Below are 22,578 nucleotides of genomic sequence, written 5' to 3'. Positions count from 1 at the left end.
CGCCGTGTGCGTGGATATTCTCGGGGTTCTCCCGTTTCCTCCCACTTTCTTCATTCCACCATTTCATTCATTTCTCATAATCACCGTCTCCTTCAGCCTAACCGGCATAAGCGTGAGACGTAAAACTCAAAGATTTCATTTCATTTTCTAAAATATAGCTGTATTGATTTATTGGTATATATTTACCTTCAGTTTCTTTGAGAGAAAATTATTACAAGAACTAAAAAGTGTTTCTCTAGTAAATACGTTTTCATAGTTTAGCTATTTACGTTACTAAACAAATTTGGTTTTTTTAATACATAAAATGGCGCCCGTATATATATAGGGTGTAACTTAATTAATATAACAAACGTCGTTAGGTGATTCCTGACACCGAAATAAAACAAAAACTATACAACAACCTGGGTGTAACACCCGAAAATTTGTCGGAAAAATGTATAAACCGCCATAACTCATGAACAAAACGTCGGATTGAAGTCGGGCAGAAGAATGTCCATTGTTTTTAGTCGTAGATTCGATTAGTGTACAGTGACGATGCAAGGATGACTTCCAAAGAAACTGGAGTATTCCTTTGAGTATTTTATCAAACGTTGAATGAAGAAATGATCAATCAAGTACAAGATTTAACATTAAAATATAATAGTGCATCGTTCAAGTTAGAAGAACACTCAGAATTCGAAAGAAAGAGAGATACACATGTGTGATTCATCTATTTTGTCTCAGTACATAATGACGTCTCGGAAGAAGATTTTAAATGGAACGAAGTCTTTAACGTATCACACTTATATCTTCTAGGCTAATGGTAACGGATGATAAATGAACGGCTTCCTGTCCAAGAGTGTGTGAAAAAGGAAAAATAACTTTGATCCAGATTAGGTTTAAAACGACTGTGCATAGGACAGTCAGGCGGCATGTAAATAAATATAACATCGAAAAATGCAAAGATCATATGTGATGAACGAGTGTACAAGGAATTCTCCACATGACCCAGGGTTTCCAAATATTGTGTGAATAGATATGGGGCAAAAGTAAGCTGCATTAAACGGTTTCTTCCTCGTAATATGTAATTCCGTGGAATATGGTACTTCTGTGCACAGAAGCAACAAAAGTGGGGAAACAAGGGATGTTGTACACGTTGCATAACGATACCAAGAAGTGCGCTGGAATAGTATACTTGATTTATCCGTTAGATGAATCTTCTCCCAGGAATACTTTTGATGGCGTTTTCCCCTTCCTTCGAGTTGGCAAACCTCAACTTTTCCCTGAGCTATGAAAAACTTCATTGCTATTGTGAATATACCAAAATACTATCCTAGTGTAGACCACTTACATTTTGATTTTATCATTGCCGGAGAAATTTTCTCAAAGGAAGCTCGTTGAAAGTACATTTTAAAAAAAGGATAGTCTTTTTTCGACATTCTAATGTACATACCTTAGAGCTGTATGGAATACCTACACGGAGGAATACCTACGGAACTATCGTCCCTTGTGTGCCAATTGCGAGTGGCTTACAGAAGGCTGTCTTGAAGTTTTATTGTGGAATGGCTTCAGTTAGCATAGCTGAGTTGTAATAAGCATCTACGCAACTTGTGAGTGATATACATAGTCAGATGCTCTACTGTTACACGTGTAATTGCTGTATAACAGGATGGGAAATGTTGTGTTCAACGGTAGAGGGTTGTGTCCAGGTATTTAAGGTCGTGTAAAAGTGTAGACGTTGGTGTTTAAGTAAAATTGATTGTGTTAACCTGTACACGCCTGCGCGATGGAAGATTACCCTGTCCACGAGCTGGCAGATATGCAACTCATTTATGGAGTAGCAAAGGGCAATAGCCCAGAAGTGAGGCGTTTACATCGTGACCGTCGCCCTCAAAAGAGAGTAACTTTCCTTGTATTTTTCCACGCCTCCATATTCGACTTCGAGAGAGGGGTCCCTTCGGTTTCTCGTACGTGAAATCGGAGGAAATAGCCCCATATGGACAGCTGAACTTGAAGACAGCGTACGTCGAATGATCAAAACCGTCTTGAAACTATCATGTGTATGGCGTAAAAACCCACATGCAACTCTAGTAAACGATCAGCAGCAGAAATTTGGTGTGGTGTGGTGGATAATTTTGTGGTAGGATCTTATTTATTATCGGTCTGCCTGTGTGGGAGTACGTATCTTTTATTTTTACGTAATTGTCTCCCAAAATTGATAGAACATGTGCCCTTGAACATAAGACAGCAGATGTGATTTCAGTATGATAGTACACCTGCACATTTTGACAGGAATATGCAGACTTACCTAAATGAAACATTCCCAGATTGGGAGAGAAAAACCTGTGTTATGACAACCTCGTTCATTCTACCTCACGCTGCTTGATTTTTTATTTCGGGGATACGTATGAAACTCCGGCCACGACAGTCGAAGAACTTGTAGCTCGATGTAATATAGCTGCGGCAATCATCTACGAAATTTCAGATGTGCTTGCTCACAGGCGGAAAAATTTGCTTCGCCGATGTCATCTTTGCAATGCGGTCAACGGTCGACAATATCAGACTGTGAACTGTTATTCTTCATAGCTGTCTCGTGTACACATACTGCACTGCGCAAATACTGTACAAGGTACCTCTGAGTATTTCACAGTTATCCTACCTTGTACGAAACAGAATAAATCGATAATTTGAAATTGTATTTCTTTCTTTCCTTGTGCAACACGCGCAACACCTTGAGTATCGTCGAATTTCATTCCTTCTGTACTCGTAGTTATTATCTTCCACGGATTTACGCATTACGGGGAGGAAATCTTTTAATCTAGCTTACTTTGGCTCAAATTATATTCACATAATTTGTGGGAATCACTGTTGTTATGTGAAGAATCCCTTATACTCTAGTTCATCGTACATGATCTTTTGCCCCTGACTGTCTTATGCACAGTCGTTATAAACCTACTCTGGATCAAAGTTATTTTTTTCTCATTTTTACACACTCTTAAGTTGAACAGGAAGCCGTTGATTGATCATCCGTTACCATTGGCATAGAAGTTTAATTATGATAAGCTAAAGACTTCGTTTCATTTAAATTCTTCTTCCGAGTCCAGGAATCACCTCCAGACGTTCATTACATTAATGAAGTTACACACTATATATATAATGATAAAAAATAATACCGATATTAGTGTCGATGAAATAGTATTTGGAGTCACTCAGACGAACAGTAACACTCCCGATGCAGTTTAAATCCATACTCAGATTCCATTGCCCTTTATGCTCAAAATGAAACTATTCTCCCCGTGCGAAGAACGGGTATTCTGTTAATAATTTATTATTAAACATCACACCTTAAAATACAAAGTGTATCACGTAATGTACACGTTATACTGTTACTTGCTTAATGTATAAATGGAGGATGAAGGACTATTATTGGATCAAAAGATCCAATATATTTCAGACAATAAATTTCTTGTAGGCTTTATATCTGGAGAACAACATATAGTGTACCCAAACCTAAACTATGACTGAACTCAGTATGATGTGCTTAGTGCCTGAATAAAACGAAAGCTCGATTTAGGGGCCATTCAAAAATTCTGTTGCCCTTGATCCAAAAAATCTAATATATTTCATTCAATAAAAAAAAAATCTTGTACGTCTTATATCTGAAGAACTACATATAGTGCAGCCAAACCAAAACTATCACTTAACTCAGCATGATGTGCTTATTCCGAAAGTAATACGAAACCTTGATTTAGGGACCGTCCAAACGTTTGTAGCCCCTGATCCAAAAAGTCCAATATATTTCATTCAATCAATAATTTTATTGTATGTCTTATATATGGAGAACTACATATAGTGTAACCCAACCCAAGATATCACTTAACTCAGTGTGATATGCTTATTGCGTAAAAAATATGAAAAGTCGATTTAGGGACCGTCCAAAAATTTTGTGGCCCGTTATAAAAAAAAATCCAAAATATTTAATTAATCGAAATTTTTCTTTTACTCCTTATACCTGGAGAACTACATATCTGGAGAAAACTCGATTTAGAGACCGTTCGAATATTTTATGGTAACTGATCCAAAAATTAATATTAGCCAAGATCATAATACTTTGATCCATTTTTTAGATCATTCCTAAAATTCTTGTTTTTATCCAATCTTTCTTTTAAACAGTATCACTCTCTTTGTTCTCAATTTGAAATTTATCAAGCAATTATAAAGCATTGCTTATTATCCAATTTGTATTCGGTGTAGAGCTTCAATTTTCTCAAAGTTTCAAATAAGATAATAAAATATGATTTACTATCGGAATTCGTGTCAGGTATTATTATTACTTTTATTGGTGTTTTCCTTTCTTTCAATTGTTAAAACAAGAAACTACCTTGCACTGTCATAAAATATGTGCTCTTTTCCAATAGCATAATAAGTGCTCATATAATTTTGAACTTTAAAATTAAGGATTGAATCAGTACAAGAAGTACAATTTGGATAACGAATGACTTATAATTGATGTTTAGTGGCGTACTGAAGTAAAGGGATTAAGGACTTTGAAACCCCCCTTGAGCAAGGTATTATGCAAAATTAAGCACGTTTATCATATTAGCACGTTTATATATATAAACACTTGATATTATATAAACTTGTGTTCCTAAAGCCCCTGAACCCCCTAAACATTTGCGTAGAGTACTGATTGTGTTTCTCTTATTATTTGAACCGTTTTATGCTTTGAACGAAATTTGAAGTGCAGGAACCCTGTGAAGGTGACCACCTTTACTATAAAAATTTCTTTAATGGTTCTTAGTTTTTCTTCAAAACAATCAATAACGAACGAAAAATAAATGATTGAGTTTGATTTTAAATCGAAATTTGAAATACCACCAAAAAGTTGGCCCACCCAACCTTATTTTGTAAATGACTCTTAATAATTTTCAAAACAAACTATTTCCTCTTCAAACCAATCAATAAGAAAGGAAAACATGTTATTAGCTTGAGTATCGAATCGATATTTAAAAGCAGAAAAAACAGTATGAAGTTGACCACCAAATGTATCCTGGAAATAGATATATTTTACTGGTTGTTTTGAAACAAGTGATTTTTTCTTCAAAATAAGCAAACCGCCCCGAAACAAATCACCTTCATCAACATTATTTCTTAATTACATTCTTACGTTTTTCGAATCAAATTACTTTTCTTCCAAACAAGCAACAACAAATCCATATCAAACGATTGATTTTGGTCTTGAATCGAAATTTGTAAGTAAAGGAATCAGATTGAATTTGATCACATTCTAAATTTATTTTGTAAATCTCTTTCTCTATTTTTTTCGAAACAAGCGATTTGCTCTTAAAAACAACCAATAAGAAACGCTTGGCTTCGGTTTTGATTCGAGACTTTAAAGTGGAGCCAATATGAAATTCCAGCACCCATTTCTCTTGAAAAGACTCTTTATGTTTTTCGAAACAGACTATTCTTTTTCAAAATAATTAGTAGCATACGCATATCAAACAATTGATTTTGATTTTCAATCAAAATTTTAAGTGGAGGAACAAGGGTAAATTTGGCCATATAGCCTACCAACTTTATTTTGTAAACATCTCTTTATGTTTTAAGAAAGATACGATATTTACTATTTTTCTTCAAAAAAGTCAATAACAAACGAAAAACAAACGATTGGCTTCCGATTTCAATTCGAAATTTGAAAAGAAGGCAACTTAACATAGGTGCATTGCTTCGCTTAAAAAAAAAAAAAATCCAAACGCAAATTCTAAGCCTACAGTTTTAAAATTGCAGTTACATGTACATACTTCAACTTAGTATACATAAAAAATTACAGCATTATAAAAATATCAGACAAATAATATTATTTATTCGGTATTGAAAACCTGGAATCAACTATTGGAGTTATTTAGCGTATTTTTTTTTTTAATATCACAAAATTAAAGGTGTATTTATTACGGCATGGATATATTACGCACAATATTTTTATACAATTTGTATATATATATATATATATATATATATATATATATATATATATATATATATAATTTTTTTAAAAATAGACCATTTAGAATTATTTATTCTTACAATTTTTTATATCCACAAATTCAAGGTGAGGGATATGCGATATTGATATTTTCAGAAAGTGTTGACCACCCTACAGAATGTCGATCCTGTGCCGTGTCGATCCTGTGCCGTGTCGATCCTATGCCGTTTCGGTCCTGTGCCGTGTCGATCCTGTGCCGTGTTGGCCCTGTGCCGTTTCGGTCCTATGCCGTGTCGATCCTACGCCGTTTCGTTCCTATGCCGTTTCGATCGTATGACGGTTCTCTCCTATATATCCTTGAGAAAATAATTGTTACTTAATATTGCGTAATTATAAAATAATGTATTTTTTATTATTTCGATCGTATGAAAGTTCTGCTGTCGATCCTATGCCGTGTCGATCCTGTGCCGTTTCGGTTCTGTGCCGTGTCGATCCTATGCCGTGTCGATCCTACGCCGTGTCGATCCTATGCCGTGTCGATCCTACGCCGTGTCGGTCCTGTGCATGTAACCCAGTCATAGGTCGCGGGCTAAATATGTTCAAAACTGCTCGGCCCGGGTTTAGGGTTGTCAACGGCTCAGCTCACAGCTCATTCACTATCGAGCCGAACAGAGAAGTGAGCTGAGCCGGTTTGGGTACAAAACCTCGCGGCCAGAACCTCGCGGCGACAACCTCGCGGACCAAAACCTCGCCTGGCCAAAACCTCGCCTCCCAAAACCTCGCGGCCCAAAATCTCGCCAGGCCGAAACCTCGCCTGGCCAAAACCTCGCCGCCCAAAACCTCGCGGGACAAAATCTCGCCGGGCCAAAACCCCGCCTGGCCAAAACCTCGCCTCCCAAAACGTCGCGGGCCAAAATCTCGCGGGGCCAAAACCTCGCCTGACCAAAACCTCGCCACCCAAAACCTCGCGGGCCAAAATCTCGCCGGGCCAAAACCTCACGCCCCAAAATATCGCCATACCCAAAATCTCGCCTGATCAAAATGTAAATGTTCCAACAGATGATAAGGATGACGGTATAAAAGACGCTGTTTCAGAAGAAGTATCACGGGTATTTGACCAAGTCCCGCGATACCATATGAAAATTCTATTTCTGTATTAGAGGATTTCAATGTGAAGGTAGGGCGACAGGATGTTTTTAAACTGGTTATAGGGAAAGAAAGTCTGCATAAGGAAAGTAATGACAACTAACGAGGTTAGTTTCGTGAACTTTGGAACATCCAAAAACTTAAAATTTTAACAAAAATCTAATAATATTTATGAAAATATGAAACAATATATGAGTTTTTACGACGTCCCTTGATTATGTCCTATAGGTTAAAGGAGACGTAGATGACCAGGATGAAGGAAATGATCGAATAAAGAAAGTGGGAGGAAACGGGAATAACCCGAGAAAGCCCACGCACACGATGTTTTGTATATTATTATTATTATTATTATTATTATTATTATTATTATTATTATTATTATTATTATTATTATTATTATTATTATTATTATTTGTAATGTGGAATTGCATATTAGGAAACACATTGGGTAAATTTTAAAGAAAAGTTTCATTCGCGGCGTGGTTTTGGCACGGCGAGATTTTGGGCGGCGAGGTTTTGGCCCGGCGAGATTTTGTCCCGCGAGGTTTCGGGCGGCGAGGTTTTGGCCCGGCGAGATTTTGTCCGGCGAGGTTTTGGCCACGCGAGGTTTTGGCCCGGCGAGATTTTGGCCCGCGAGGTTTTGGGCGGCGAGGTTTTGGCCACGCGAGGTTTTGGCCCGGCGAGATTTTGTCCCGCGAGGTTTTGGCCGGCGAGATTTTGGGCGGCGATGTTTCGGCCGCGAGATTTTGTCCGTATACCGAGCTGAGCCAACAGCTCACTCATCCGACCCGACTAGAGCCCTCAAAAGCATTTAATGTGCGTTCATACATTAACGTAAAAGAGAAAAGACAGGCAAAATAATTGTTTTATAATTCTAGTCGTTAAATTCTTAGTGTGTCTTGATTTGTTAATACTTTAAGTATATATAAGGTATTCCAATGACAATTAACACAAATTTTCTTTATAGGCAGTTAACGTACGCGCATTTGGCGTGGGAGAACTGGGTTCGATGTCGGCGGAGGCTGCTGTGGTTCGGATTCCACGTTAATCAGTAGATCCACGTCTCATATAGTCTCGCTGCTAAACGGGACGTTAAAATCAACTCAACTCAACTCACATTTTCTTTATTGTTATTGGATTTGACTGTTGGAAATATCAGTAAAAGTGTTTAATCATGATCAATTTGGACACCAGCGACATGCTGAGGTTCTCTCAGCCTTCAAAGTGTACGCGCGAAGATGCATAAATTATCAGAAATGAATTTTATTAAAACGTAGGCCAATCTTTTGACTAGAAATAGGGTAAGTTTGAATAATATGGGCACATTAAAAGCAAAATGAAAAAAAAAAAAAATTTATTGATATCAAAAGATAATTTGACAGAAACATGAAATGTCTTGTCTAAAGTGATTTCAATATTGATTAAGTTACTTTTAAATTCCAAAGCATTACCTTGCATCAAGTTTGTCTATTCTCAGCAAGTTTGTTGCCTCGGTTCCAACAAACGGTATGCGCAGAAAGAGATCATTTAGAACACCAATGTCATACCGAAAGGAGGCGCAAGGGACCCATGATCCAACCCACCTAAACCAATGGAAGCTACTAAACACAGCTTCAATCCATTAATTTATCAAGATAGATATACAGGAAATTTATCAAGTTGGAAATTTATACCTGACTGTACAAGAACTTAGATTCGTAATAGTCTTCTTCACAGCTGAATCAAGGATTTTTTTAAACTAGACCCCAGATACAAGAAGACCCATTGAGCCGAATATACAGTCACTTCCATAAAAGCCACATCTGACCTGTAGCGAACCAACTCGAACATTTGATCAGGTTAAATGACCTGAGCCTACTTTACCTACTCTAATGGTGCAATTGGTTTAAATGGGTCGACTCACGGCTTGTTCACCACAGAGCCAAGCTCAGAAGGACCGCTCACATGTCACGTCTACCGAGTTGGCCGGATCGAGCCGATGGCTCACTTGAGCAGAACCGAACCGAGCTAATGACTCATCCCAACAGAGCCGGCTCGAGCCATTGGCTGCTGAGTTGAGCCAGGTCGAACCAGGGGCGGATCCAGGGGGGGGGGGGCGATCGCCCCCCAGAAGAGGAAACTTTATTATTTTATATATATAAACAAAGCCCATCCCAAAGTTTGGAGCCTTTAAAAGTAGCAGTATGACAACCCATCGTCCCCCCCAGAAGTAGGTCCGGGATCCGCTCCTGGGTCGAACAGAGCCGATTAATCGCTTCTACCGAGCCAGTGCTAATCCGAACCAAACCGGCTCAAGCTGTTCACTCACTTGCACCGAGCCGAGCCGGTTGACATCACTATCCGGGTTCTTCTTCTAATTGGGCTAAAAAATTCAACCAGAGCTCCTTCGTGGCTAAGCGGGTTCGATTCTCGACGGGAACTCTTGTGGTTAGGACTCCACGTTAATCAGTAGGTCCCGTCTCATATAGCCTCGTTGCTGAAAGGGACGTTAAAATCAAAATCAACTCAATTCAAAAATTCGACCGTGCAAGTCTCAGCCTAGATGGTAAGAACTACAGTAATTATATATTTATTCGAGTCGAGTTTTAGCTCGACTCGTGCCCGTCCCTAGTTTTCATATTAGTGGTACTTGAAGTTTTATCTGATACAGGCACCATGTCTTGGCGGCCATTTTGAAAACGGTGACTGATATGAAAAATCTTTTGCAACAATGCTCTTTAGTTTTTAAAAAACTAACGAACGAGATATTACTGGATATATATTTACATTTAAATTTTTAAAGTTGGGCCCTGAGCCCCCATGAAGAGCGACCCTGGGCGGCACAGCGACAATACAATTCGACGTACGGTACCTTATGGGATTTCCAATTTTAGTTGGACCCCATATATAGTGTAAAGCAGGATTGAAGCCCATTTTATCTAGTGTATACCTGAGTGTCAAGGGGGGGGGGCTATAGCCCCTATAGCCCTCCCCTTGGATCCGCCACTGTATATATATATATATATATATATATATATATATATATATAAATTATTTAAAGTAAAATTTGTAACTAACAAATAAAGTAACGTCTACATACGAAATATTCGATTCCCGGTGGAAAATATTGACATTTGAACCCACTACAGTGGTTCGAATTCCAAGTTAAATGGTCTCTCTGTATTTTATATAGCTTCGATGATGAGAAAGGCCTATCTAACCTACCTACTTGAAGATACCTTAGTGAACTTAGATTTAACCGATTACACCAGCCTATCAGCATTCGAAAAATGTTTCCAATAAAATTTACGTATCGAATCATCAATTAAAATGACGGGGTTTGTAAACAGTTTTTCAGTTTCGCCGTACACCTCTAAGGCGGAAGGGAATTTTAGCATACAGAAATTTCTGCCTGCAAAATATAAATTTTATTTCGTACATTTTTTCGTCTGATGCTTTTTTTTTTTCGAGATATTTTGCAGTATGGAATAACAAAATTCACCCTATGTGTACATTTTCATCCCTCATTTTAATGAACCTACTCCATATTTTAAGTCCTTTAAAAACAAGGTCAGTGGTAGAGCGTTTATCTCTGGTGCAAGGAGTAAATGGTTCGATCACAGATTGCGCCATGTGAGCTTATTTAGTGATGGGCAGTGGGAATATTCCCGGTGGAAAGGAATTTAAAAAATGGGAATATTCCCGGGTTTTTCCCTGGCCTATAAATTCCCGGGATGGAATATATTTCCATTTCTTTACTTCATCTTCCAAATTATAAGAACCGTACGACTAATTACATTATTTTAAAATTTTATGATTTACTTCTAGGTTTTAAAGAATTTGAAGGTTAAAAAATTTAAAATTCTTTGACAGTACTTTATATAAGTAATAATATGATTTTTTAAGTTCAATTTCCATTTGCACTAAAAAGTAAAGTAATTGTTTAGTATTGGGGGGCCAAAAATAGCCGAAAGTAGGATGATTTACTGAAGAAATGAGTTGAAAGTAGTGTTCAAGTAGTCAAGAAAGTATCGAACACATTTTTTTTGGGGGGGGCAGTAGGGGATTTGTACAAACCGTAAAGGTAAGTCGAAGTGATTTATGTGAGAAAAGAAGGTGAATTGTTGGTAACGAAGATAGAAAACAATAACGTGCCCTGCGGGCCTATAATCCGCCTTCACTCGCTAACGCTTGCTCGGCAATGCTCTCTAAATTTAATGTTGGTAACGTAATTTAACGTATGAAACCATAAAACAACAACATCGGAATAGAATATCGCAAAAAACTAGGACCAAAATTTAGGCAGCCAGAATTTAGGGGGGGGGGGCTAGACGGGCCTGGAGACAACTGTAATAATATATAGCTACTGTGATTTTTTTTAAAAAAAAACGAACTTTGAAACCATAATATAGTAATAGTAAAACTTAAAGATTTCATTTCATTTTCATTTACAGAATTATTAATATATTAAAATAAGTTCGCTGATTATTTGAAATCAGACGCTTTTCTAAAATGAACATTATGACTATCTATTCCGTGTCAATACTATAAATTATTAAGCTTTATAAAAGTAGAGGAAAAAGGAAACCAATCTAGCATATTTTACAACTAACTTTTTATTTATTTATTTATTTTTTAATCGAAGTCTGTGCAAACCATTGAAACATTTCCAAATTACAAATGAAATTATTATTTATATACAGACAAGGTGACCAGAATTTTCACTTGCGAAAACGGGACGCATACGAATCGGCTACGGGGGGGGGGGATATCTGACTTCCAGATTGTATTTTGGGACTCAGCAGTGTTCTCAATTTACAAAATACACAAGTAAGAGTGATAACACACCGTTTCTAACTTTACGTATACCACAAAACAAATAATAGTTCCCGATTACAAATTCTGCCCAACAATTCTTTTAATAAGTTGAACACTCAGAATTCCCACTTGAGCCACGAACACACAACTCCCATTTGAAAATTCAGAAGTTCTAGACTAGACACGGCTGAACCTTGGCAACGAGAGTTGGTACGGAAGAGAGTAGAATTTGCATTGACGATTTATATTTTGAATAATAATTACGGGACACCTAGACCATTTTTATTTAAAAACGGGACATTTAGGCGTCCCGTTCGATAATCAGAAAAAACGGGACAACTGTTGGAAAAAAGGGACTGTCCCGGCTAAAACGGGACGTCTGGTCACCTTGTATACAGAATAAATTAAACAAACGATGGGGCAACTTATGGTTTAATCGAATATGATGGTGGTTGCTACGATTTAGAAGAAAGCAATTTTTTGGCACTGGCATCGAAACTATTTGTGTACAAACAAGAATTTCGCATAAGCATTTACTTGACATGTTATTATAGTCTACTAATAATTAAACAATTATATATTCGTGTAGAAGGAGTTCCGGTCGACCTTTGGAAAAAAATCACCTCACATATCTATCTAGTTCAATTGCACATACGCGTATGCTGATGAACTAAATAACTGAACGTGTTTCAAACACTGAAGTAGCAACACTGAAGGCAAAAATTATGGAATAGAGATCATGGCGACATCTCATGAGAAGTAGGTAAACTTGAACTGGGACTGTGTAAGTCTGGCTGAGTCGCGTTATATGTGGATGGTAGCGACATCCAACGGCGTAGCAGATTATTGTTAGGATTAGCGTTGTCTTGACGCAAACCATTTCTGAAAGTGTCCACTTCATTGCACATTCAAATAATTTAGATGGTACTGGCACTCTGCGTCTAGGAGACCCTCTCCCAAGCGGCTTGTTGCTAAAGTAAGGACGATGCCACTTCTTGTTTATTGTTATGCATATTTTTATATTATTATTATTATTATTACGTTTATTATTATTATTTTATTACTAGTAATGTACAAGGTCAGTGACAGCTAGCTTTCAAACCATTATATGCCACTGGAATATGACTAATGTCTTCAAAAGTAGAAAACCACTAGAAAATTTTATCTATTTTCATCGTTCTTTTGTTCGTGCAAGACATTCTGAACTCATTTATTATTCGAGAACATGGGGTAGGTTTACCCAATGAGAACCTGCCTTTTTGATTGAATAGGAAACACGTCACGTGCAAATGAGTAATGAGTGAAACGCAGAAACAAAAATATTGTACAGCTGATATGGGATGCTGTTGCTAATGGGCTTCTGTTTGATACTATATTATTGAATTCCCTTTGGTAAGTCAGTTATAAATGAACATACAAGAAACACTTTTCGTGTAGGTAGTCTTAACTGGAATGAAAATTGAATGTGAATTCTATTTGAAATCGCTTACACGTAGTGATTAACCATTTGACGTCTATTGCTCGGAAGACAGTAAATTAATTTTTACGGTACTTTTACGGAGTTGTTAAATATTGTTTTAAAATATTGTAGCTCTATACTCATGTACTTTACTCTATTGTATTTATACTCTTAGGTCAGTTTTTTGAGGTAAAATTCTCGTCTTGAAAGCACTTCCAAAAATAGCACTAACATTAGTGTTTATTGAAATACAGTAGTGTTATTATATTTTTAAGTTATAGATTCATAGTAAACATCTGAGTGTCAATGTTTGGAAAATTTATGGGTGAAATTTCCTAATTTATAAGAAAATAGTAATACTTAAAACAATTTGTTGGTGATAATTTACAACGCTGGTGTGATTAGGCAGGGTTCTAGAACACTGAATCCATATTCATTAAGCTATAATAAAGTAAACAACCTGGCTACTAACGCGCCTTCACTCGCTCTCGCTCGTTCGACGTTTTTGTATGAGTTGAGTGTTGAGCTTTGGGAAAGAAATCAACCTGGCTACTAAGCCATCCTCACCTATGTGTGCGGACTAGCACCCTAGAATCCTCTTGTGATTATTTTAGGGTGACCAGACATACTGATTTTCGCAGTACAGTACTGTTTTTCAAAGAGCTGTCCTGCATGTTGCAAAGACACCTAGAAAATCCAAAAATAATGTCCTGATTTAACTTATTTACAATACTTCAACGTTTGATTCTTATTCACAACTTTGGAATCATAAGCACACACAGAGTGGCACATAAATAATAAAGGCTTCTGCTTTTGGTCTCTCATAATTTACCCCCTGAAGACGAACAATTTTGCATGTTCTTGAAACTTTGCACGGTGTGGAATTCACGTGACTGATTGCCCGAGAATAACGATGTTGAAAATAATTTAACATTTTTGGAAATAGTTTGCGAGTTAATGGATAAATAACTATCAAGGTGAACTGCAAATGTAATGCTATAACATACTTAAGTTTTCTTTTTCATTAAAGTTACTCCATCAATTGTTTTAAATTATTTCTTCAATCTTGTACTAGTCATTCATGTATGTATTTGTAGTTGTGATGAATTCCCTCAATATTTTTGTTGAGTACCTTTTTTTTTAAATTTTTTTTTCTTTTAACGAAAATGAATGATTAACTTAATGTTAAATAAAATAAAGACATGCGAATTACCGACGCAATAGGCTACCGTATACTATTATGCTTGTGTCCTGCTTGTTTGTTACAATCTGGTCACCTTATATTATTCTGATAGTTTTATATGTTACCTGTACTTGTTTATGTAAAGAGTTACATGTTATGTTCGTAGCCAACAGTCCAATAAGTTACCCATTTGTAACAAGGAACCGAGAATGCATATAACACAAGGATATGGGATCTTCATTAATGCAATTGTGACAGTAATGTTAGAAATAAATCCTAGTTTACGCGCATATCTACCGTCGCGAGCGCCTATTCTCTGCAGCCGCGCTGTCGAGCGTGCCCTCTAGTTTCGCCCTGCTCTGATTGTGTTACAAGCAAGACAGAGTTTAGAGGCTTGTAGCACGAACAGGTAAGTTATTTTTCGTTTATTAGGCTACTTGGTCATATTTAGTTGAAGGGGGGTCTTTTCGAATTGAAAATGTGCTGCAATTTCGCTAATTTCTGTAAATGTTAGGTTTGTTATTTTCAGTTAGCACTTGATTTCATCTACACGTTCGGCATCCTTCATCTAAACATATACCAATTACTTCTTAAGACAATATGTTATTCGGACGCTCCCATCGAAGATATGTAAACACGCAAAAATCCCTCACTGCTGGTCTAGTTGCTAGTGCGTATGTGTATCTTTGGCGCATTTGGTTCCTTGTTCCATTTCCAATAGCAGAGCACATAATGTTAGGGTCCCTCTGATCGGAAGAACATAAAGATGTTTTAGACGTTTTCCTTATTATGATTGTTAATGTACGTTACTCATAATTATTCATGTATCATTCCCCCCCTTCAATTACAATTGAAGGGTAAGGAAAAAAGTAAAGGAATGTCACAAAAGTGCATTTTGGGGAAAATGGCGTTTTAATACTGAAAGCCGCTTAAATAAGAATAGGGTTAGTCACATCTTTTGCCTTTTTTACATGGACATCTCTGCATCTACCTATGCATAGCATGTACAGTCAAATAGTACCAAGAGTCACCAACAAATAGGATAAAGCACACACATGGATATTCCTTGTTTTTTCCCCTTATCCTTCAGTTGTATTTCGCAATCATTTGTTAATTTCCTGCTTTCGTTATTCTCCACTAACTACGTATTCATACTTGTATTATTGTACAAAATTAGTACCTTTCAACTGATCAGTGTTGTAAACTCTCTCATACTTAAATAATGAAAACAGTGTTTCAGTGGAATTATGAGTTGCGTCCATACCTTATCACTGTGAAGGAGGATAGAGCTTGGCGTAAAACCTACGGTGCATAAAACATGTACCAACTTAAATAATACACAAACCAACTTGTGCTAAATGTCCACTAAAAAGCAAGAATCCTATCTAACAGAGTCAGGGCTGGAGTGCAGCAGGTGAGCTGGGGCAGGGAGTGCATCCGTAGGGAGGGCGCGTCAGCGATTGTGGATATACATATAAGCGAAGGTAGTGGAAGAAACACATTGAATACTTTATATGGCATAAAAGCCCATGCCTTGCGTGTGGCACAGCTTTGCGGTTCTTCCATGACTAATTTATAGTTGCCTTCATATTGCATTTCTCTTGATCATGTGTTTGTTATTGAGTACCGCGTGGTAAGGAGCACACTTTGCATTTCGTATTTCTACTTTATAAGCCTAATAGGATAGCAGCGAACTCCGAAGGGACGATACGTTGTGGGGCACTATCGAGTGTTCCTACGATCAATCAGCGCTTTTCTCTTTCCTATTGCTTCTCACGCTCCTAGGTTATTAAGGTAGTGATCGTTTGAAACTGACACATGCTCTATGGTCAGTTTGTCTAATATGTCCTCACCACGCACCTTTATATATTCCATGATCAAACTTCATTTTCTCTGTAAATAGTCACCATGCAATGATAACCTTGATCACCTTTTTCGTTTGTCTGATGCTTAAATTTTGTATAATTCTATGAATTTCCTCACACTTTTTGTAATTTTGGAGATACACTTCAGGACTTAACTCAAAATTTAATTTCATAGTTCTTCCTTTCATTAATTAGACTCCTTTAGCCTAAAGGGCTTAACCGTGGAGAGTTAAGCCAAAGAAAAATTAGTTGTATTTAATTTCTAAACATGTAAAAATATCTGATATAGCGGTACTACGAATTATAATACAACTCGAGTGGATATAATCTACCGACTTCATGAGAAAATTGTGTGATTTCATGTTTTATTAAAACGAATAGAGCTCCGATATTCATCCAGGGTTTCTTTCAGTGAAATCTTTCTTCGGAGTGTTATTGGATGTGCAGTGTAGAGGGGCATGATCGAAATTTACCGGTGATATTGATGTCTGGAGACAGAATAGGATTTGTAGACCTGGTGCAATGAAGAAATAGTTCCAGTAATGAATGACTTTGTTCCCTTAGTTTCTAAAAAAGTAAAATAATTTTGATTTCTCACTATTTGCTGTATTTTAAATGCAGGTCTTCTATTTGGGGACAAAAGGAATTTTTCTGTTTAATGGGAAATGAGGGAGGAAAAAAATTCCTTATCTATGTAGTTCCTCTGCATTTCATGCCCAAAGATATTAGAAAATAAGTATTGACTTGTTTTGGACAAGATATCTTATGAAACCGCACAAAGTAGTTGCATATTGTTTTATTTTAGTCATCCACATATAGAAATCGGTCACTTGAATATTGAGATGATGGTGTTTTAATTATAATTTCGGAAGAAAATCGCAGAAAAGGAGAAATTACGTAATTCCCATGTGCGTTTGTCTTTCGTGCTTTTCTTTCCTTTCTGCTTTTCATTTTGTGATTTTCTTTTTAAGATATAGCTAAACGGGTAAACTTTGCTAAATTAATCAAAACTTACAATGGGCCCTGGTAAGAATCTTATTTAACAAATAAAATCGCCAAAATGAAAAATGGAATGGAAAGAGAAACGTGATAAACTATTTCCATGTTTCACAAATATATACATATATATATAGTTACGCTATGTATGGTCAGTGTATGGGATTGCTCTTACTTTTAATCTACATACAAGTACATTACTTCGATATTTATTGACGAGTTAGGAGCGGCTCGTAAAACGATCTCGCTAGGATAAACACATAAGCACGTAAGAATTGTCATATCATTTAGTTACGGTATATGCGCTGTGCATTTTAAGTCATTCGGAAGCGCTAGAAAACAAATGTGTACACGGACAGAGAATACCTTTTGTTCCTAATAATAAACAACTACCTCAATGAATGAGCGTAAACATAAAAATTGGAGATTATTTATAATGCTATGCATGCTTTTCCACATCGTATGAAATAAGAATTTTCTTGTAAAACAAAAACAATATTAATTAGCATTTCTAATGATAGTAATATTTCACGTGCATAGTGAAATGGAAAGAAAGATGAGTTGTGATATGTTTTGCAGTGACCGTCTTAATTCTGTTATTTTTGTTTTAGATACATCTCCTTTTTGCGTTATATCACTTGGAGGATATCGGCAATGCCAATTTTATATAGTGTTGTAGCTCGAGGCACAACAGTTCTCGCTAAGTATGCTTCATGTGCGGGCAATTTTGCGGAGGTCACAGATCAGATTCTGGCAAAAATTCCGCCGGAAGATGGAAAGTTAACATATTCTCATGGCAGCTATTTGTTTCATTACGTCTGTGACGATGGAATCATCTATATGTGCATAACAGATGATGTAAGTATTTTATTTACTATAGAAAAGTTTAAGAGGATTGAACTTATAATATAAGCATATAAAAGCGTATAAAAAACATCTAGAATAAATTGCGAATAACAACCATTAACCTTTGTACATTATTTGGAAATTCAAATTGGAAGATGAGTTACTTGGTATGATTTCGGCAGCAAATCCTGTTGCCATCGATTGGCAGACACTGAATAAAGAGCTTCGGCTTCACAAGGATTTTATGTATTCTTCAGCTTTTTCAAAGTAATTTTACTTATGAATTACATTTTAACGGATTATTCACGTACTAATATTCTTTCAATTTCTCTTCTAATGTTTCGAGTTTTAAATCGTATACTTCCTCAAACCCTTTTTTCACAATATGATTTTTTTTCAATAGTCGTGTTTTAAGACTATTATGAAACTTTTGTCAGTACTGATGATCACTTGCATTTCTAGTATATGGTATGTTACTCCTACTATTTTACTATAATCAACAATATATATATATATATATATATATATATATATATATATATATATATATATATATATATATATAGATAGATAGATAGATAGATAGATAGATAGATAGATAGTTATACAGGGCGGGATTTATGGGGTGCAAAGGTGCACGTTCACCTCCCTTCGTTGTAAATATATACTATCTAAAGTGAGAAGCTAGCAGTGAAAAATAGCAGCACTTTCCGAAAATTTCTGCTGTCGTGTTTTTGTTTGGGCTTAAAACAAAGGGAAGTGTTGTTTTAAGTCAATTTTCGATCGTTGGTTTAAGTCAATTTTCTAAAAGTTGAAAGAAAAGGATTCACCGAGAACAGACACTTAACATTTCTAGGGTATTTCCTCATTCACACCACAGACGTCTAAAGGCATAATAATAATAATAATAAAAAAAAAAAAAGTGCTGGTAGCTATTGGTGCACCCCCTCAGAAAATCCTCGATCCAACCCTATATATATCCCAAGATTAGTACACTAACCAACTATACTAGCAGACATACTTGAAGATACTTTTTTCCTGGATTCTGGAAGATCCTCAAAACTCTCCCTCCTGTTCTTGGTAACATTTGTCAGAGATTTATGATCCCCGTTACCTAAAAGTCAACATTGCCACATTTCTCTGTTGTCCACTTCTCTTATCTTCCATTCATTGCTTTTTTTTTAAAAAAAAAAATGCTAAACTTTGTTTCTTTCGATAGAATCTATACAGGTGTTACGGAAGTACGGCAACATTGAAGAGAATGACAACGTACGTGTTGCCTATGATCAGCCGAGGTTTGTGTGTGTGAAGGGGGGGGGGGGAATAGGTAGTGATTGGAACAAGAGATCTCTAAGTTTGTCTGCAACAGTACTTGTACCATTTTTTAATTCATTTTTATATATATTCTAGGTTTCCAACGAATGAATTCTTCTTAATTGAATTCGTAGTCCTAATAACTCTCGAGGTTACTTATTTAAATCCAAGTGTGCACAATGTAATCAGATCACACTATTATTCCAATTTTTGTCTCCACATCTATGACACTTTTTTTCAAAAATTTAATGTATTCAGAAGTATTTTCCCTGTTAAAAAATGTATATGATTACAGTTTGTGAGTTGTTTTTTTTCTAATGTATTTGTAATGATACTATCTGGATAGATTGGGATGGTATCACTAGCAGTTACATCAGCAAAAACTAACATTAGCTTAAAAACTTTATTTAAGATTTTTTTAAAAAAACTACGTACTACATTCTGAATACATAAAATTTTAAAAAAATGGTGTGAATGTAAATATAAAACTTAGGATAATAGTGTGACCTGGCTATGTTGCTCACACTTGGATTAAGTAAGTCGCCTCACGAGCGATTAGGACAATGGATTCAATTAAGAAGAATCCATTTGTTGCAAACAGTGTGGAATATATTTATATAATACAAAAAAAAAAAGCGTTGGAAAGGTGTAAGTGTAAAAAGTGTAAATATAAAGGTATAAATACTAATATTGATATAAATATTGTATATTATTATTTAATATAGTAAATTAGTAACCTACATGATAGGAATGGCAAGTAATTTTCAGGACCGATAAAATTTCGTAATAGTCTTGAAATACCACTCTTGATAAGACTTATTTGAAGATGTGTGAAACAAGGGCCTTAAACCGTTGTGTGTCCCTGAGGAAGCGTGTTCAAAAGTGTAACACACGGAATATTGGAAGAAAAATTGAAAGAGTATTGTTAGGTAGGTGAGTAATCCGTTATATTAACTTTAATTCTTTACATGTTTTTTATTTATTTTTTTAATTATTATTATTATTATTATTATAAGAAAAGACTAAAATTAACAATCACTTTCTCAGCTGTTGTTAATAACCTCAATTATGCATTAATACAAGCAATATTGCATGCAATTATTTACACTTCTCATTCTTTTCACGATACTAAATCGTAATCTCAAGTTCATAATCTATATCTTTCTTAGTTGATACCATACAGTGCATAAATGGGTTAATCTATAGAAAATTACAGTAGCGAAATTTACAATTGCACTACACTATCATTGTGTGTGTTTGTAGGAATTCGAAAGGTCGAGAGCATTTTTGTACCTAAACGAAATCAAGAGAAGGTTCCAGAATGCCTACGGAGTAAGAGCGAAGTCGGCCTTAGCATATGCTATGAATACAGAATTTGCCCATGTTCTGGCTAACGAAATGGCAAGTATATTTATTTTATTTTATTAATGGTAATAGTAATTAATGAGATGACAAACTCATCCTGCATATGCTAAGATAATTTCGTAATATTAATATGGGCCATTCTATCTCAAATCGACCAAAGTATAAGCATTTTAAAATTCCATGGTCTCAGATTTTGATAATTATTTGTACATTGAAATACATATTTAAGAATAGTTATTTCCCAAAATAAAACTTTTCCAGCTAATTACGCAATTAGCTTCAAGGTCACGACCCAAACATAGCTGTTTTTGCATTTTATTGTTTATTTCAATAATCATACGTGCTATGAAGCTAAAAATTTGCATCCCCATGTAATTTTGCATGTAGATTTCAAATTTGCAATCAAAACTAATAAATATTGTATAGGTGTAGAGTTACAGCAGCATTTAGGTCCCAAGTTCAAGCCCCGGAATGAGCATGTGGTGAAAGTTGTACATGTGTGAAATTTTAGCACAAGGTGAAGAAATACCTATATTTTGTGTGAACCAAATTTGGTTTGGGTATTTGACCCTAAGGTCCCCAAAAATCGGAATGTATCTTTTGCCCCTTAATGAGCTTCTGAAATAATGATATAGGCTATTTGATACTGTATAACTTCTAATACAACTATTTCACACAGTAGCCTACAATCATGAGCACCCGAAGGGGGCCAGGCCTCCCCTGGGTCACAAAAATGTATATGTAATATAGCAAACCACATATATTAAATACCAGACGCAATATAGCAACCATGGAATGGTCACCTTTAGAAAATTTTCTTTGGGTGCCCCTGCCAGCAATTATAGCAAAAAATAACAGTTGGCTTATCTACTAAAATCAGTATTGTGCAAATTTTTTCAATGTTTACTGAAATTCTTGAATAAATCGTTAATTTTATTAACAGTCTCATGTGACAGACTATGATCTTCCACTAGCCGTGATATTGGTGCAATAGATCACATTTCTAAGAATGTGACCAGCTGGTATCCATACGATATTGTCGGTTTGAGACCAGTGAAAAGTAGAATTGGGTCCTGCAGAGTGTAAGAACTTTGTGTTGTAGTCCTGATATTCCTCAGAATATTCTAGCACCATCCCAACCCACCATGTGCAGTGATAGACACACGCTATGAGTTTTCCTGGATCCAAGACGTTTACTTCTGATGTCTTCTGTTTGTGTTGTTGTATCCACCCAAACTCTGTGTAGCTTTTTCATTGATGTAGAGGAAATTAGTCCAATTTTTAAACTTATTTCACTATCAGGAATGAAAGCATGATTATTTCTTGTTCCAAATATTGTTTTCACAGGGATAAACCTATTTTCTTGAGTCGTGCGATGCTGCTGAACATCTTAATTTGATATATATATATATATATATATATATATATATATATATATATATATATATATATATATATATATATATACGATATTGTGATGTGATATTGTCCACAGCCCCTTTATGAAATTGCTATGCATTTAATATTTAGTTCGCAGTTGTACTCTGTAAACTCGCACGAGTAACTAATCACTTTGTCGTTCGACCTATGCCATCGCAAACATTTTTAGCATATGAAGTGGCAAAGAAATGCCACTCTCATA

At 35.9% G+C, this 22,578-nt stretch overlaps 1 protein-coding gene across 3 annotated transcripts in view; it reads left to right on the top strand.

Moving 5' to 3' along the window:
- The first annotated feature begins 12,738 nt into the window (after nucleotides 1–12,738).
- Nucleotides 12,739–22,578, top strand: part of Vamp7 (Vesicle-associated membrane protein 7) — a 31,808-nt gene continuing 21,968 nt past the window's right edge. The window contains exons 1-3 of one of the 3 annotated variants that reach the window (XM_081751671.1): nucleotides 12,739–12,884; nucleotides 18,023–18,269; nucleotides 20,835–20,972. In XM_081751671.1, coding sequence (XP_081607797.1) covers nucleotides 18,066–18,269; nucleotides 20,835–20,972 — 342 coding nt within the window. In that variant the 5' untranslated portion in view covers nucleotides 12,739–12,884; nucleotides 18,023–18,065. Of the gene's footprint in view, nucleotides 12,885–13,110; nucleotides 13,301–13,433; nucleotides 13,457–18,022; nucleotides 18,270–20,834; nucleotides 20,973–22,578 lie in introns of those variants that run through there. The other 2 variants (XM_081751670.1, XM_081751672.1) reach the window with 2 other exon arrangements.

This window comes from Thermobia domestica, chromosome 3 (genome assembly GCF_964235325.1).
Source record: "Thermobia domestica chromosome 3, izTheDome1.hap1.1, whole genome shotgun sequence".
Classification (NCBI taxonomy): domain Eukaryota; kingdom Metazoa; phylum Arthropoda; class Insecta; order Zygentoma; family Lepismatidae; genus Thermobia; species Thermobia domestica.
The sequence above is the reverse complement of the archived record's forward strand: the minus strand, read 5'-3'. Positions and strand labels throughout refer to the sequence as shown.